At 35.8% G+C, this 15,338-nt stretch overlaps 1 protein-coding gene across 1 annotated transcript in view; it reads right to left on the bottom strand.

Moving 5' to 3' along the window:
- Positions 1–1,952: 1,952 nt before the first annotated feature.
- Positions 1,953–15,338, bottom strand: part of LOC111367323 (probable aquaporin NIP5-1) — a 14,781-nt gene continuing 1,395 nt past the window's right edge. Inside the window, exons 2-4 of the mRNA XM_022988134.1 lie at positions 2,673–3,092; positions 2,527–2,588; positions 1,953–2,413 (exon numbers count right to left, since the gene is read on the bottom strand). Coding sequence (XP_022843902.1) covers positions 2,218–2,413; positions 2,527–2,588; positions 2,673–3,092 — 678 coding nt within the window. The 3' untranslated portion in view covers positions 1,953–2,217. The remainder of the gene's footprint in view (positions 2,414–2,526; positions 2,589–2,672; positions 3,093–15,338) is intronic.

Genomic DNA, 15,338 nt, shown 5'->3' with positions numbered 1-15,338 from the left:
CGATCGAGTCTCGTGACAGCACGATGTCCTAAAGTGAAATTGCCCGTCAATAATTGCTGTGACCTCCGTGGACAATCACTCCCAGGATACAACGATCGTAAACCACTTATGCAGCAATCACGAATGGTTTTTTTAGAACTCTCAATTGTACTCCAGAATAGGTATAAAAACCCGAATATAAGAAATTCACAATATGAAAAGAGTGATTGATTCTATTTTCTTTTTGTGTGTCTTTTCCCAAAGCAAGATATGGGTTTATATAGGCAAGATGGTAGTAACAGTCTTCACCATGTTAATGCAGAATTTTAATGACTGAGTAGTGGGTGTTTTAATGGCAGTTAGTGGGTTGTTACAAAAACAAACAGTCATAAAATACTGGCTAGTTTTACCCATTAAATAATGAAGAAAAAAATATTTATTTTAGTATTTGCGTGGGGAGTGATTCAAACCCCTGACGTCCCACACAAATGTCACATTTCCCACCACTTTGGCATTTTATCTAATTTGATTATTTCTTTCATATTTTATATTTATACCATAAATATATAACAGTATTCTTCTCAAATTCCTCAAGTTTTTGGTACGCAAGAGAGCATGTAGCATCAACTTGGACAATTGGTATAGAAGAGATATCACTTGGTTTTTAATCTGCTGATTTTGGAAAATTTGTGAAGCTCTGCATTGTTCTGTCACTTGGTTTTACTGAAATCAGTTTTCGAATCAGTTTTCCACTTGTTTATAACATGTGAAAGTGCTGAATTTTGGAAACTTGGTTATATTTGTTTATAAAATTGTTAGGTAGAACTAGTGTGATATCACAAGGGGTTATAAACGTTTTGTAGTGCCAGAAAACATCGCGGCAATTCAAATTACAATAACTTCTTTCATTAAACTTCTCCGCTACTATTCAATATTTCAAGCATTCACCCTCAACATAAAATGCAAAACTCAAATACATGGCTAGAATAGAAATACTGATGCCAAACATAATGAAAGGAACATAGTTTTACACACATTTTCCATTATCAAATATAAATTACAATAATATTACAATTCCCTTTCTCACTACTAATCAAGCTGGCCCCTTTCCTTTCCAATTCTCTTCCTCACTCCCTTTTCCCTTGTGGAATGTTACGTTCAATGAAATCTTGACGTCTTGTTTGTCAGTTAGTCGAGCTAGTGCCCCTTGCTTCTATAACCGTGACAAACTTCAGCATTCCTTCATCTTATTCTGAGATGCGAAACAACCACATAATACAAATTTCAATATTACATCAACTAAGAAAATCGAGAATAATTCATTTTCAAAGCTGTAGTGTACGAAACATAAAATTACAACACACAAAACATGCATATCCTCCAAAAGAACCAAAACCATCCCCACAGTTCCTCTTAAAACACTTTGCTGCAGTAGAGAACAGAAGAAATCTCTCCAACTCCACCCCCTTTTCAGGCTCACTGCCCGAATTCTCAAACAAGCAAATTCTTGAATTAAAGCTTGGCAATTCACCAACTCCACCTCCTAAATAAATGACTTTCACACAGGAATGTGGGTGTATTACCGATAAAAAATGGAAAATATCACATCGACAATTATGTTATATACATCTAGGTCTAACTTTTAATATCAAAATCAACTCCCCCATTACCTTATAAACTTGAAGGAGAGGTGTTTTTCAGTGGTGGTTTGGCGCTGGCCAGAGGACAAGTTTAGCTTCCTATATATCTGGGTTGGTATATTTGGGTAATGCTTTAGCTATACTTTCTTCACTTGTTTTGTGCCCCGGTCGGATGTGGAGATGAGTCCGGCGGTTTTATCTCGTTGTTGTGAACGGAGGCAATGGCTTTGGAGGCTGAAAAAGGGACACAAGATAAGATTTTAATTGGGGGGTTATGTATTTTTCCCCAATGCCATGTGACCCTGTGAAGCTCACCCTACACGTATAGCGTGATTGTTCACCAAATCATACATATTATTATACACAATAACACAATCACGAAACTGTTTCCATGTCAGACTCCAAATACATCAAAGTACATAAAAAAGATACAAATGTCTGCATCCATCAAATGCTTGGATACAACAATACAAATTGAGTACATCTCCAAGCATAATTTATTCAAACCTTTTTCGGCCTAGAATCAAAGAAACATAGTCTTCGACCTTTGCCTTTATTCACACAAATTTCATATTTCAGCTGTCCTTGGCAAGGTTGTCTAGCGACGGAAACTCCTCGCCTGGCTTGGGGCTTCTTCCTCTTCTCCGTTAAGCTTAACTAGAGTATAAATGCCAGCCCCTGCAAGAGCTCCAAGTGTAGGTGCCAAAAGGTATATCCAGACTGCCTTGTAATTCCCTGCTGCCACTGCTGGTCCAAGAGTTCGGACAGGATTCATCGAGCCACCACTCGATGGTCTGCCAATTCAAAGAGAGTAAAAACAATTAGCTAGCGTCCTTTTTCCATCACCCTTTTCATTTACTATTACTTTCAAGAAGAAGACGACGTAGCAAAAGAATCATTTACTCACCCCGCAACAAGAATATTAAGCATGACAGTGGCTCCAACTGCTATGCCTGCTAATTCTCCAACCTATCAACAAGGATTAATTCAGATGGCGATTAGTTACTTGTAATATATGAAGAAAAGAATGTTCATGTTCAATTGATTTCTCACAGCGCGGGTATCAGTGGCAACAGCAGTAACGACGAATAGCAGATTGAAGGTTATAAGAAATTCAAGGGCAAAAGCCTGGCCTATGCTGACAGAAGGGACAGTAACACCACCGGACATAAAAGGATGGAAAACACCTTTGAGCGCAAAGGAAGCACAAATGGAGGCTGAAATTTGTGCTACAATGTAGCCTGGTACATGAGCCCATGGGAAGTGGCGAACTGCAGCAAAAGCAATAGTGAGTGACGGATTAAGATGAGCACCCGAGATGTGACCTGTTGATAAAATCACGATCATAGCTGCGAGACCAGCACATGCTGCGTTGCCTATAAGTGTTTCGGCTTGATTGTACTTTTGGTTTACGATTGGTCCGGCCGTTGCAGCAAATATCAGGATAAATGTGCCAACAAACTCTGCTCCCAGCTACAGTTAACACCAGATTATAGTTAATTATTTTATTTTTGATAAATATTATTGGATTTCTGTGAGGTTTTATAATGATTAAGTGGTAGTATAGTTCCTAATTTTTACAACCGAAAGGTACAGATTATCAATTAATATACTAGTTTTTCATTAAAATTTTAGTAGAAATTAATGAAGTACTCTTGGAACTTCCAAGGCAAGTATAATTATAAATTCATTCAAGGGAAAATTACCTCAAAACCCCCTACATTTCAATATTCAATTTCATAAACTAGGTGCTATTATTTTTTTCCCCCAAAAAAACATATATCGATTATCCCACCTCTATCCTAACTATTGCAGCAATGGAGATAATCCTGTAAAAGTTGTACAATTTGTCCTGTAATAATTAAGAATTAAGCTGAGTGTACAGCATCTGCTGTACACTCACTTTGACAGCCCACTCACACGAGTGAGTCTCACGATTATTTTAATCGTGGGCCCACTTGTATCGTGTGAGGGCTGTCAAAAATGATGTAAAAATAGGTGTATTTGTAGCATAATTGAATAATTAATCTCTCTCATTACATCGAGAAAATCTTGGGTGAGGTTGTCGTACCACCCATGCAGAATGTCCACCCTATCACAGAATGACACGTGTACAATTTTAAGCAACCTTTGACAAATGTTTATATTTTAAATTAAAAAAAAATAAAATACATTGGGCTCCATCCAAAATTTATGGTCCCACTTTTTTTTTCCCCTTTAAAATTAGACTCGTCTTCTAGAGAAGCCCCTCTCTCTCTCTGTCTCTGTCTCTCTCTCTCTCTTTAGAGTCTTGTTGCCATGCTTTCTGGACACTTGCAACCCAGCAAAATCATATATGCATTTTAATTTATTAATTTCATTTTTCTAGAATTTTGTAATGTAAATGGGAAAGTGAAATAATCTTTTATTGTATTTATTTTGTTGATATTAAAGTGGGTTGAATGGGTATTACTAGAGATGACAATCGGGCTTGCCGGCTCAGATTGCCTGAAATTTGGGCTGGGGAAAGCCCGAGTCGGCTTGGCTCGGACGGAGCCCCATTTTGGGGAGTCGGCTCAAGTCGGGTCGGCTCGTAAAAAAAGGGATTAGAAAAGGCAGCCTATATTTAGCTGCCAAACAGGCAGCAAATGCCACTTTTAGGGAAAAAAAATTAAAAAAATTCCAAAAAACTGAGCTTGGCTCGGCTAGCCCGAGTCGAAAGCTCGGGTTGAGCCTTATTTTTTTGGCGGAGCTTTCGTCTGGCTCGGCTTGAGCAAAAAAAAAAGCCCGTCTTAAAAAGTTCAAGCTGAGCCCGAGCCAAGAATTTCAGCTCTACTCGTTGACACTCCTAGATATTACTATGGATTTTTAATATTTTACTATCCAATGGAGCATTTAAGTAGTAGAGAAAAAAATTATGAAGTACTTAATATAGGAATGTAATGTTGGACTCGGAAGGATTGTAATGAATGAAATTAATGACACGATATGAAGTAATGAAAATTGCAATAAGAAACATGACTTAAAAGTATAGAAATTAACAAAGAGAGTTAATCACAGAAGCATGAAATTTTATTAATCGACAATATAGAGAGAAATTTAAGAATTCAACAATTCTTGTTTGAACAAAATTGAAAGAGAAGAACACTATTTATAGGTACATGACATAGTATAAAGATGAAAATAATGTGGAATAAGGAAATAATATATTTTCATAAAAATCACATGAAAATAAGGAAACAATTTATTTAAAAAAAAAAAAAACACTAATTTGGGTAACAAACCCAACAAACTCCGCCTTGACCCAAATTCTAGTATAACAAAGGAAATTCCAAGGTTTCAAATCCGTTTGCATCGAAATAATCAATCTCTTCAACACAGTAACCAAAACTCTCCAAACCAAATCGTCGTCTTCTGCAAGGCGTCCATAAACGACATTTGAACCCAAATCTCAGGTTTCCAAAATTTCACTGAGGGATTACTATTGACCAAATAGAGTCGAAGCACATCCTGTAGCAGAAACCATACAACACATTGGATCAGAAAGCCCATTGCTAGAACTGTCGCCTTCAACGTCCCCAAAAGCATCCCAAACATTATTGACACCACGGTATCTACGCTCCATGAGTCCAACCCTAGCAAATGAACACAGTGTATCTGCTGAAATTGGTGGAAAAGTAGAATCGCCAATGCTCCCCCGATCAATGTTTTAAACTGACCCAGAGCTCGTCATAAGAGGTACTGTACCAAACTGAATATCTACCACAGTACTGAACTTGTCTCGATATCTTTTAACTAGTTCTGCGCTTCCAGCAAGATACACAACTGAGACTTCTTCTGTTTCTCCAATATAATTCGGACTCCCATTTGAACCTTCAGAACCCCACCCCACCCCCACTCCCACTAGAGAATTTATACCATTTTGCATCCAAAGTACTAAGTGAGATGATATTCTTTTCCAGGTCTGGAACATGCAGAACCTGATCAATTGTTCTGACTGTCCCATCTCGCAGTCTTAATCTGACTCGACCGATTTCATCAACACGACAAGACTGGTTGTTTCCTATCACAACTCGACCTTACTTGACAGCCTCATATGTCTGAAAGAAATTTTGATTGGAAAATATATGATGCGAACATGTCGAATCAAGGATTCACTCCTCGTCAGGTGATTATTGTCGAAAAATGCTTCAAAGATATACAATTTACAAGACATTTTACATTCAATTTGTTTAAATTCACTAATGTTAGTCTTTAATTTCAATTCTCTTGTTGTAAATTCAATTTCCATAAATACATGGTTAAAAATGCAATTAATTGAAATACGTATTTAAATACATATTGGCATGAGTATTATACTTTTGAAAGAGTATTTATTCGATATATTTCACATGTATTTCCAAGATAGAACAAGTGGAGCAAGTGGAGAAAATATGTTGAAAAGTAAAAAAATGATTAGCTGTCTTGAGCAAGATACAGCTGTCTCGGTAAAATAGTCATAACTCGAGTTGTAGCTATCGAAACAAGGTGATTCAAGTTGGATTAGAAAGATATGATATGTATCTACAACTTTTATGCTTACCAAGAAGTCAAATTTGTATCATAAGGTAGCCAAAATTACTGTGTAAAGTCCAGTTTGTTACCTACCGGATACAACTTTTCTACCTGTGAAGCAGCACTCATTGTTTTGGCCATATCTAGAGTTATATAGATCCTATGGACCTGATATTTACACCAATGGAAAGCTAACTCAAGTGGAAACAATTTTTCTATCGATCATAAGTCTAAATTCATTGCACAAAGTATCTGAAAATTGGCATCAAGTTGCATGTTCTAACTGTCTTAAAACTGGACAGAAACAAGTTGCATTGTCCACTTGCATTTTGGATATTTCTTTGCCTGTAAAAGGGACCTTGGCCAAGATTTTGGAGCATCAATTCTTCGTCATCATATTTTAGTTTCCTTCATTTTTTTTGTAACATTTCATTATGTATTTCTAAACCATTAGCTAGAGCTAGGGGTGAAACTTTGGTGAATGCGTAGTATTGTCTTCGATTTTTCACTTTGTTCTTCAATATTCATCTTCTTGCTTGGTTGAAGTATATGTTCTATAAACAGTTTTGCTTTGTTAAAGGCTTTGATTTATTGTTGACAAATTTTGACACAATAAATGCTTAGATAATCTCTACATTCCAACAACTTATTTTGACATATTTTCCCTCAAATAATTATCAAGATCTATCTTTTAGTATATTTGCAATCAATGTTTTATCTTCCATATTTCATATGAGTTAAATAGAAGATCAAGAGTAATTCTACTCATTTATCCGAAGTGAATCCTCAACACTCTAGTGTTCTTCTCCATCGTATTTCCACCAACTGTTCACCACTCATAGAATAGTTTATTTCCTTCCAATTCTTTATGGTTTGACCTCGAAATTTCGAGTTTACTACTTGAGACAACATGCACTTGGGTTTGCAACCTTAAAGTTGAAGCATCGAGCATAGATTCCATGTCAAATATTACAATTAACATCACATCTCTGTCGTCTGAAAAATCCTCAACTGTATTTGTTTCATATGAAGTCAAAGGTTGCGCTCTACGATTTGTAGTTAAATCACCTTTAGCTTGCAATTTATTACAATCCTTCCGAATATGTCCCCCCTTATGTATGTAGTAGAAGCAAAAAAAAATTGCTGTTATTCTTCGATCCGCCCCTCTGTCGACCACCATGAGATACAATAGCTTCCTCATCCTTCGATGTAGCTCCAACCAAATACTTCAACTTCTTCTTTAAGTGCAAATCATCATAGACGTCGTCTATAGTTAAAGTATCTCGACTATACAAAATGGAGTCCCGAAACGACGCATAAGAGCCAGACAACGAACATAATAGGATTAAGGCAAGATCATCTTTATCGCACTTAACCTCCAATGTTTCCAAATCTGCGATAATTTCCTTTAACACAGCAATATGGTCTTCCAACAATTCTCCTACTGCCACGCGATAGGAACACTGCTTCTGCTTTAGAGCCAGTTTCCTAGCAAGACTCTTGATCATACAAAACTGCTTCAGTTTCAACCATAAAGCAGCTGCTGTTTTTCCCTTCAAGACATCTTGCAGAATATTGTTGGATAGATGAAAATGAATCAACGACAAAGCCTTCTGATCCCTTTGTTGTTTCTCCTCCGTTGTCTAATTAGCTGGTATCTTCTTAAAACCCAGCAACACATCATCCAAATCTAACTGTGCCAAAATAACTTTCATCTTTACTTGCCACAAAGAAAACCTTGTATTGCGATTCAATTATGGAATATCATACTTCAAAGCAGCCATCTCTGAAAAACTTTAACCAATCCACAACAAGATCCAAGCTCTGATACCATTTGTTGGACCCGAAAGGATTGTAGTGAATGAGATTAATGACGCGATATGAAGTAATGAAGATTGCAACGAGAAACAAGATTTAAAAGTAGAGGAATTAACAAAGAGGGTTAATCACAAAAGCACGACGTTTTTTATTAATCGACAATATGGGAAGAAATACAAGAACTTAACAATTCTTGTTTGAATAAAACTGAAAGAGAAGATCAGTATTTATAGGTACATGTCATCGCATAAAGATGTAAATAATGTGGAATAAGGAAATAATATATTTTCATAAAAATCACGTGAAATATAAGGAAACAAATTTTTCCACATGGAAATAAGGAAATAATTTATTTCTAAAAAAAATTCACCCTAATTTGGGTACAAACGCAACGTGTAAGTATGTTTTGATGAAGAAGCTTATAGTATATGTAATTCATATGCTATAAGAAAAAGTTTTAGTATTCGCAAAGGGCATATTCGAAGAGTTGCATAAAAAATATTAAACGACGAGAATTTTTATGTTCAAATGAAAGGTCTCGAAGGGATGGAGAGTAACTTGATGTGAGGATATATAATAGATTAGAGACAAGAATAGGTTGCAAATTTAAGGTGCGTTTTGCAGTTAGCGGTGGAATATGGATAATTTCTCATATCAATACTCATCATAACCATGAACTTGCTAGACCTGAAGAAAGACAATTTCTCAGATCAAGACGTAAAGTGTCTAATGCTTAAGCAGATGTCGTTAATTGCATGGTTAATGCCATTATATGACAAAAAAAAATCATGATTTTATTTCACAAATGCGGTTGGTGAAGATTAAAATGTTGGATTTACCAAAAAAAAACATGAGAAATTATTTGCAAAGAGAAAAGGGGGAAATGATTGAAGTAAGAGATGGACAAACTTTGCTAAAACATTTTAACCTTGCTAAAAAAGGGTGAAATAAAATTATCATATTTTAACTTTGCTTTAACTTAAAATGTTTTAGCAAAGTTAAAATATGATAATTTTTTTTCCTCAATAATTACCCTTACTCAATTCTTAAATAATATAACAGTTATTGTCATTTATGATGATCAGGTTACGTTAAATGAAGAACGTCATTAAAATAATGGTGGCACACCTTACGCAATATTTTTGCCTACATGAACTATCTTTAATCTGTTTATTCATCACTTAGCTCTTGAGCGTTCAAATTTTCACCTTCCAAACATGCTTCAAGACCACAACGATATGATTACTTGACTGATATATTTTTTTCTCATTATTATTATTATAGTTTTGATGACCAGCAAAGAAAAGATTAATGACATCATAGCGAAAATTTTGATATAACACTGGTATGAGCTTTATTAAATAAAATGTGTTTGATGAAGTTCTAAGTTTTGTACAAATGAATTTGGATTGTAAATTTTATTTAGGAAAAATTGCAGTAGCAGTCTCTAACCTTTCACTTTTTTACAGGCTTTACCCTAACCTTCAATTTGTAGCAGGGACGGTCCCTAATCTTTCAAAAATTATAGCAGAGGTCGAAATGGACGATTTCCATCCTTAGACCGTTAACTGACCAAGAAAAATAAATTTGACTAATTTAAAAATGGTAACTTGATAATTACCATATTAATAAATGAACAAAAAAATCACGAAAAAGAACCAAAAAATAGAAAAAATGTTATCTCCTCCAAACACCCCAGCCCCAGCCCCAGCCCCATCCCCACAGTAACTAGCAATGTCAATAGCTAGAGCCACCCCACTTACCACATCCTGTCGATCAGCTACAGTTACCAAAAAACAAACTGCCACCACTACTATCAAAACTAAACCAAAAACCCCACCCAACCATTGAGTAAGAGTTGCATGGTGAACAACCACCATTACCATCAAACCTACACCCAAAACAAAAAACCCCACCTCAACATTTTTTTAAATTGATCTGTTGATTGTTAAGATTTTAAGGTTGGAAATCACAGGAAAACACCGTTCTAGTTTTGAGGCTGATTTTATTCACGAAGGAAATGGAAGAAAATGGCAAGTTTTTAATCTCAGCTGACGCCTTTTATTATTGCTTATTGCAGATCTAGGCAATAAACGATTGTTGAAAGATCTTGAGGTTTGGGAGAAATTTGTTCATTTTTCTAATATAATTTTATAACAGGCATTATAAAAATTGATTAAGTATAAGGAGTATGGGTATATATATTGGATTTTTGGTGATGGGTGTGAGAAGGAGATGTTGCCAGCAGGGCGTGTTATTGATTTTTTGGCGATGTTATCGACGATAGGTGGCAGTGCTGGTGGCTGATTTCGAAGGGAAGGAGGGTGGGATGACGTAGAGATGGTGAGACGGAGTAAAGTGGAGTGGGGCAGGGCGCTGGAGGAGACAACAATTTTTTATTTCTTTTCTTTTTTTTTTTTAATTTTTTTGGTTTTTTTATTTTCCCTAATTTTTTTGTTTATTTATTAATATGGTAATTATCAAGTTACTATTTCACCCTTTTTAATTTAGTCAAAATTGGTCAAAATTTATTGTTCTTGGTCAACTAATAGTCAAATGGATGAAAAATCGAAAACCGTCCATTTGGACCTTTGCTCTACATTTTTGAAAGGTTGGAGATCTTCGTTATCACAAATTGAATGTTTGAGTAAAGTTTGCAAAAAAGTGAAAGGTTAGGGGACCACTGTCGCAATTTTCCTTTCATTTATTAGTTTGTATACATTTTTCAATTGATTGAAGTTATGGTAGAAGATAAAAAGAAGCTTATGTGTAATTTTGCTAAATTTCAATGGATAAATTGAATTACACTATTCCGATTTTTAGACAATATTAAATATCGTTTTCTTTAATGAAGGTGTTTTTGCTTTGACATTACTGTATATTAAGAGTGCTATTACTATTTTGTTCAAGACAACTTCTCTGTTACTCCAGTTTAACGAGGGGTGGTTTCTAGCCCTTTTCAAAAATATAAAATAAAAAAGGAAAAATCAGAAAAAGTAAGACAGCAAAATAATTTACCAACCCACTTAAAATTGTACACCTGCCGTTCTATGTTAGGGTGGACATTCCACATGCGCTAATACGATCACCTCACCGAAGATTTTCTCCATTAGACCCCACTTCCTACCCCAACCATTATGCCACTTATTGAATAAAGGTAGGGATGTCAAACATGCCGAGCGGCTCGAACGCTCGGCTAGTCAAAACCCAGCTCGTGGGATAAAACGAGCCCGAGCCTGAGCACGAGTTGAGTAGGGGGCTCAATCCCACAAGCTTGAGCTGAGCTCGTGGGCTCATAAAAAAATATGAAAAAATTATGAAAAAAAGGTCCACAAATGTGAAAAAAAAATAAAAAAATAAAATCACGAGTTCGCGAGCAGCTCGTGGCTCGTGAGCTCATGATTTACTCCTCTTAGCCCAAATAACTAAATTCTAATCCTAAATAAAGGGTCATACTACACGTACATAATCATCTATATAACCTTTTACCTACTACACACAACATGAGGTGGAAACCACGGCTTGAATTATTTAATAAGGGGCGGGGCCTGCATGTTTGTGAAGGGAGGACACAGTTCGATTACCCCCTCGGCGCAAACATCTTAATCCTTGCATAAATCATTATAGAACTTCAAAACTGCACAATTTGATTTTTTAACTCCAATATTCTCCTCCATTAACAAATACACATTACCCTCACCTACTCACATTTATAACGGATTTCTATGTCAGACGGTGTCAAGGTATGTTTGAGCCACATTTAAAAAAAAATATATATTCTTAAATAGTGATTTAATATCATTTCAATCGCACATTTTTCAATAAAATAATATTACACGCAAATTCAAAATTTTATTTTATTTTTTAATCACACATTTTTCATCAATACATTATTCAAAAATGCATTCTAAAAAAAATAATATGGCTCAAACAAGGGCTAATTGTGGAAAAAGCTATGGCCATCCTCAAGTGCCACCACTATCTTCTCTAAACTCTTTAGTTTCCCATTTTGCCCCCTAAATTCGTCACAGATTTACTCCTCTTATCCCAAATAACTAAACTCTAATCCTAAAATTTCACATATTTACTCATTTCTGCCGCTCCGTCTTCCGTGGTGTTGACTTTTAGATCGACAGCGCCCGTGCAGGTTCCTACTCTATCAACGTGGTTGGTGGTGATTTTGTGTCTGTGCCGTCAGTTGTGTAGAATGCAGATGCGAAAATAAAAAATGGAAGAGACGTTGTGGAAAGGGTGAAATGGCGGGATGATGTTGGTGGCGCCACCGCGATGAGGTGGGTGTTGTGATGTGGCTGTAGATCTGTCTTTCTATAGTTGTGGTAGCGTCGTCACTATGAGGTGGATGTTGTGATTGACTGGATATCTGTTTTTCTATGGTTGTTGCCGGTAATTGTAGACTTATTTTTTCTGTGATTGTCGACCGTGGTGAGAAAAAAACTCAGTGGCTGCCGGTGGTAGTTCGGAGGAGAAAGCGGGTGAAGAATGAGATTAAGGATGGCAAAAAAGCTTATACGCTTGGACCTCGCCCCAAATGCATGGAGGTTCCCTACTTAGGTCCCATTTGGTATTATTTTTGTAAGAATGATAATGAAAACTATCGAAAAGATAAAAAGTCAAATATAGTAACTTAATACAATAAATAGCGATTATATTTTTTATTTTTGTGATCAAACAACGATAATCAAACGGGGCTTAGTACATGAGGTGGGGGACAAGTGAGGGTCATTGCCCCGAGTTGGTTTGGGGAACATAAATCCTGCTTGTCTAAAATTCATTTCAAATTTAAACTTTTATCATGTAAAAAGAAAAATATCATCATCGTTTTTAGAGGAAACATGGGTGTTATTAACAAATTGAAAAAAAATAAATAATGATAATAATATTTACCAATTAAAGATATGAAAAAAATAAAATATAAATAGGACAAGGAGCCAGCTTGTCCAACCTCGCCTTAACTGTGTATGGAGATGGGGTAAGGTAATAAAACTACTCAACAAGACGAGAGAAGAGAATAGTTGTCCTAATCCGACCCGACTTGTTGATATCCCTAAATTAGAGAGAAGCGATGGGATAGGATGATGTGGAGTGACGAGTTCGCGAGCAGCTCGTGGCTCGTGAGCTCACGATTTACTCCTCTTAGCCCAAATAACTAAATTCTAATCCTAAATAAAGGGTCATACTACACGTACATAATCATCTATATAACCTTTTATCTACTACACACAACATGAGGTGGAAACCACGGCTTGAATTATTTAATAAGGGGCGGGGCCTGCATGTTTGTGAAGGGAGGACACAGTTCGATTACCCCCTCGGCGCAAACATCTTAATCCTTGCATAAATCATTATAGAACTTCAAAACTGCACAATTTGATTTTTTAACTCCAATATTCTCCTCCATTAACAAATACACATTACCCTCACCTACTCACATTTATAACGGATTTCTATGTCAGACGGTGTCAAGGTATGTTTGAGCCACATTTAAAAAAAAATATATATTCTTAAATAGTGATTTAATATCATTTCAATCGCACATTTTTCAATAAAATAATATTACACGCAAATTCAAAATTTTATTTTATTTTTTAATCACACATTTTTCATCAATACATTATTCAAAAATGCATTCTAAAAAAAATAATATGGCTCAAACAAGGGCTAATTGTGGAAAAAGCTATGGCCATCCTCAAGTGCCACCACTATCTTCTCTAAACTCTTTAGTTTCCCATTTTGCCCCCTAAATTCGTCACAGATTTACTCCGCTTATCCCAAATAACTAAACTCTAATCCTAAAATTTCACATATTTACTCATTTCTGCCGCTCCGTCTTCCGTGGTGTTGACTTTTAGATCGACAGCGCCCGTGCAGGTTCCTACTCTATCAACGTGGTTGGTGGTGATTTTGTGTCTGTGCCGTCAGTTGTGTAGAATGCAGATGCGAAAATAAAAAATGGAAGAGACGTTGTGGAAAGGGTGAAATGGCGGGATGATGTTGGTGGCGCCACCGCGATGAGGTGGGTGTTGTGATGTGGCTGTAGATCTGTCTTTCTATAGTTGTGGTAGCGTCGTCACTATGAGGTGGATGTTGTGATTGACTGGATATCTGTTTTTCTATGGTTGTTGCCGGTAATTGTAGACTTATTTTTTCTGTGATTGTCGACCGTGGTGAGAAAAAAACTCAGTGGCTGCCGGTGGTAGTTCGGAGGAGAAAGCGGGTGAAGAATGAGATTAAGGATGGCAAAAAAGCTTATACGCTTGGACCTCGCCCCAAATGCATGGAGGTTCCCTACTTAGGTCCCATTTGGTATTATTTTTGTAAGAATGATAATGAAAACTATCGAAAAGATAAAAAGTCAAATATAGTAACTTAATACAATAAATAGCGATTATATTTTTTATTTTTGTGATCAAACAACGATAATCAAACGGGGCTTAGTACATGAGGTGGGGGACAAGTGAGGGTCATTGCCCCGAGTTGGTTTGGGGAACATAAATCCTGCTTGTCTAAAATTCATTTCAAATTTAAACTTTTATCATGTAAAAAGAAAAATATCATCATCGTTTTTAGAGGAAACATGGGTGTTATTAACAAATTGAAAAAAAATAAATAATGATAATAATATTTACCAATTAAAGATATGAAAAAAATAAAATATAAATAGGACAAGGAGCCAGCTTGTCCAACCTCGCCTTAACTGTGTATGAAGACGGGGTAAGGTAATAAAACTACTCAACAAGACGAGAGAAGAGAATAGTTGTCCTAATCCGACCCGACTTGTTGATATCCCTAAATTAGAGAGAAGCGATGGGATAGGATGATGTGGAGTGAGATGATGTGAATAGTATTTGTAAACAATTAATTGAATGTTTTGTAGCCAGTTATTGGATGATTTGTGACTAATAATTAGTTTATGACCTATAAAATGTGGGCAATGCGACTACATATGAAATTGTAGCACACATTTTTTTGTCTTGTATGACCATGACTTCGTATTATTTGTGATTAGTGTGAGAACATGACCATAAATTATTGGGACCCGTATAATTAAATTATACGTAATAACATAAAATGTGATCACTTGATTTTTGAATTTTTTTTAAACGAGTTTGTTATTTTTGAAATTATATTTCAAAACATTTGTAATTATGAATTTTTCCCCTCATTAACTTATCACTATCCAATAATGAATAAAGATAATAGAAGAGACAACGGGAAGCAATAGTTTCAAAATGGATGTGTAGGGTACAATTAGGTCCGATTAAGGTGAGGCCCAGCCCACGGACCTGCCAATATGCGGGCCCAGACTGGTCCAAATTATCATCTATATATATATATATATATATATAT

The sequence above is a fragment of the Olea europaea genome, chromosome 18 (genome assembly GCF_002742605.1).
Source record: "Olea europaea var. sylvestris chromosome 18, O_europaea_v1, whole genome shotgun sequence".
In the NCBI taxonomy this organism is placed as follows: domain Eukaryota; kingdom Viridiplantae; phylum Streptophyta; class Magnoliopsida; order Lamiales; family Oleaceae; genus Olea; species Olea europaea.
This window is presented reverse-complemented; position numbering and strand designations above follow the sequence as displayed.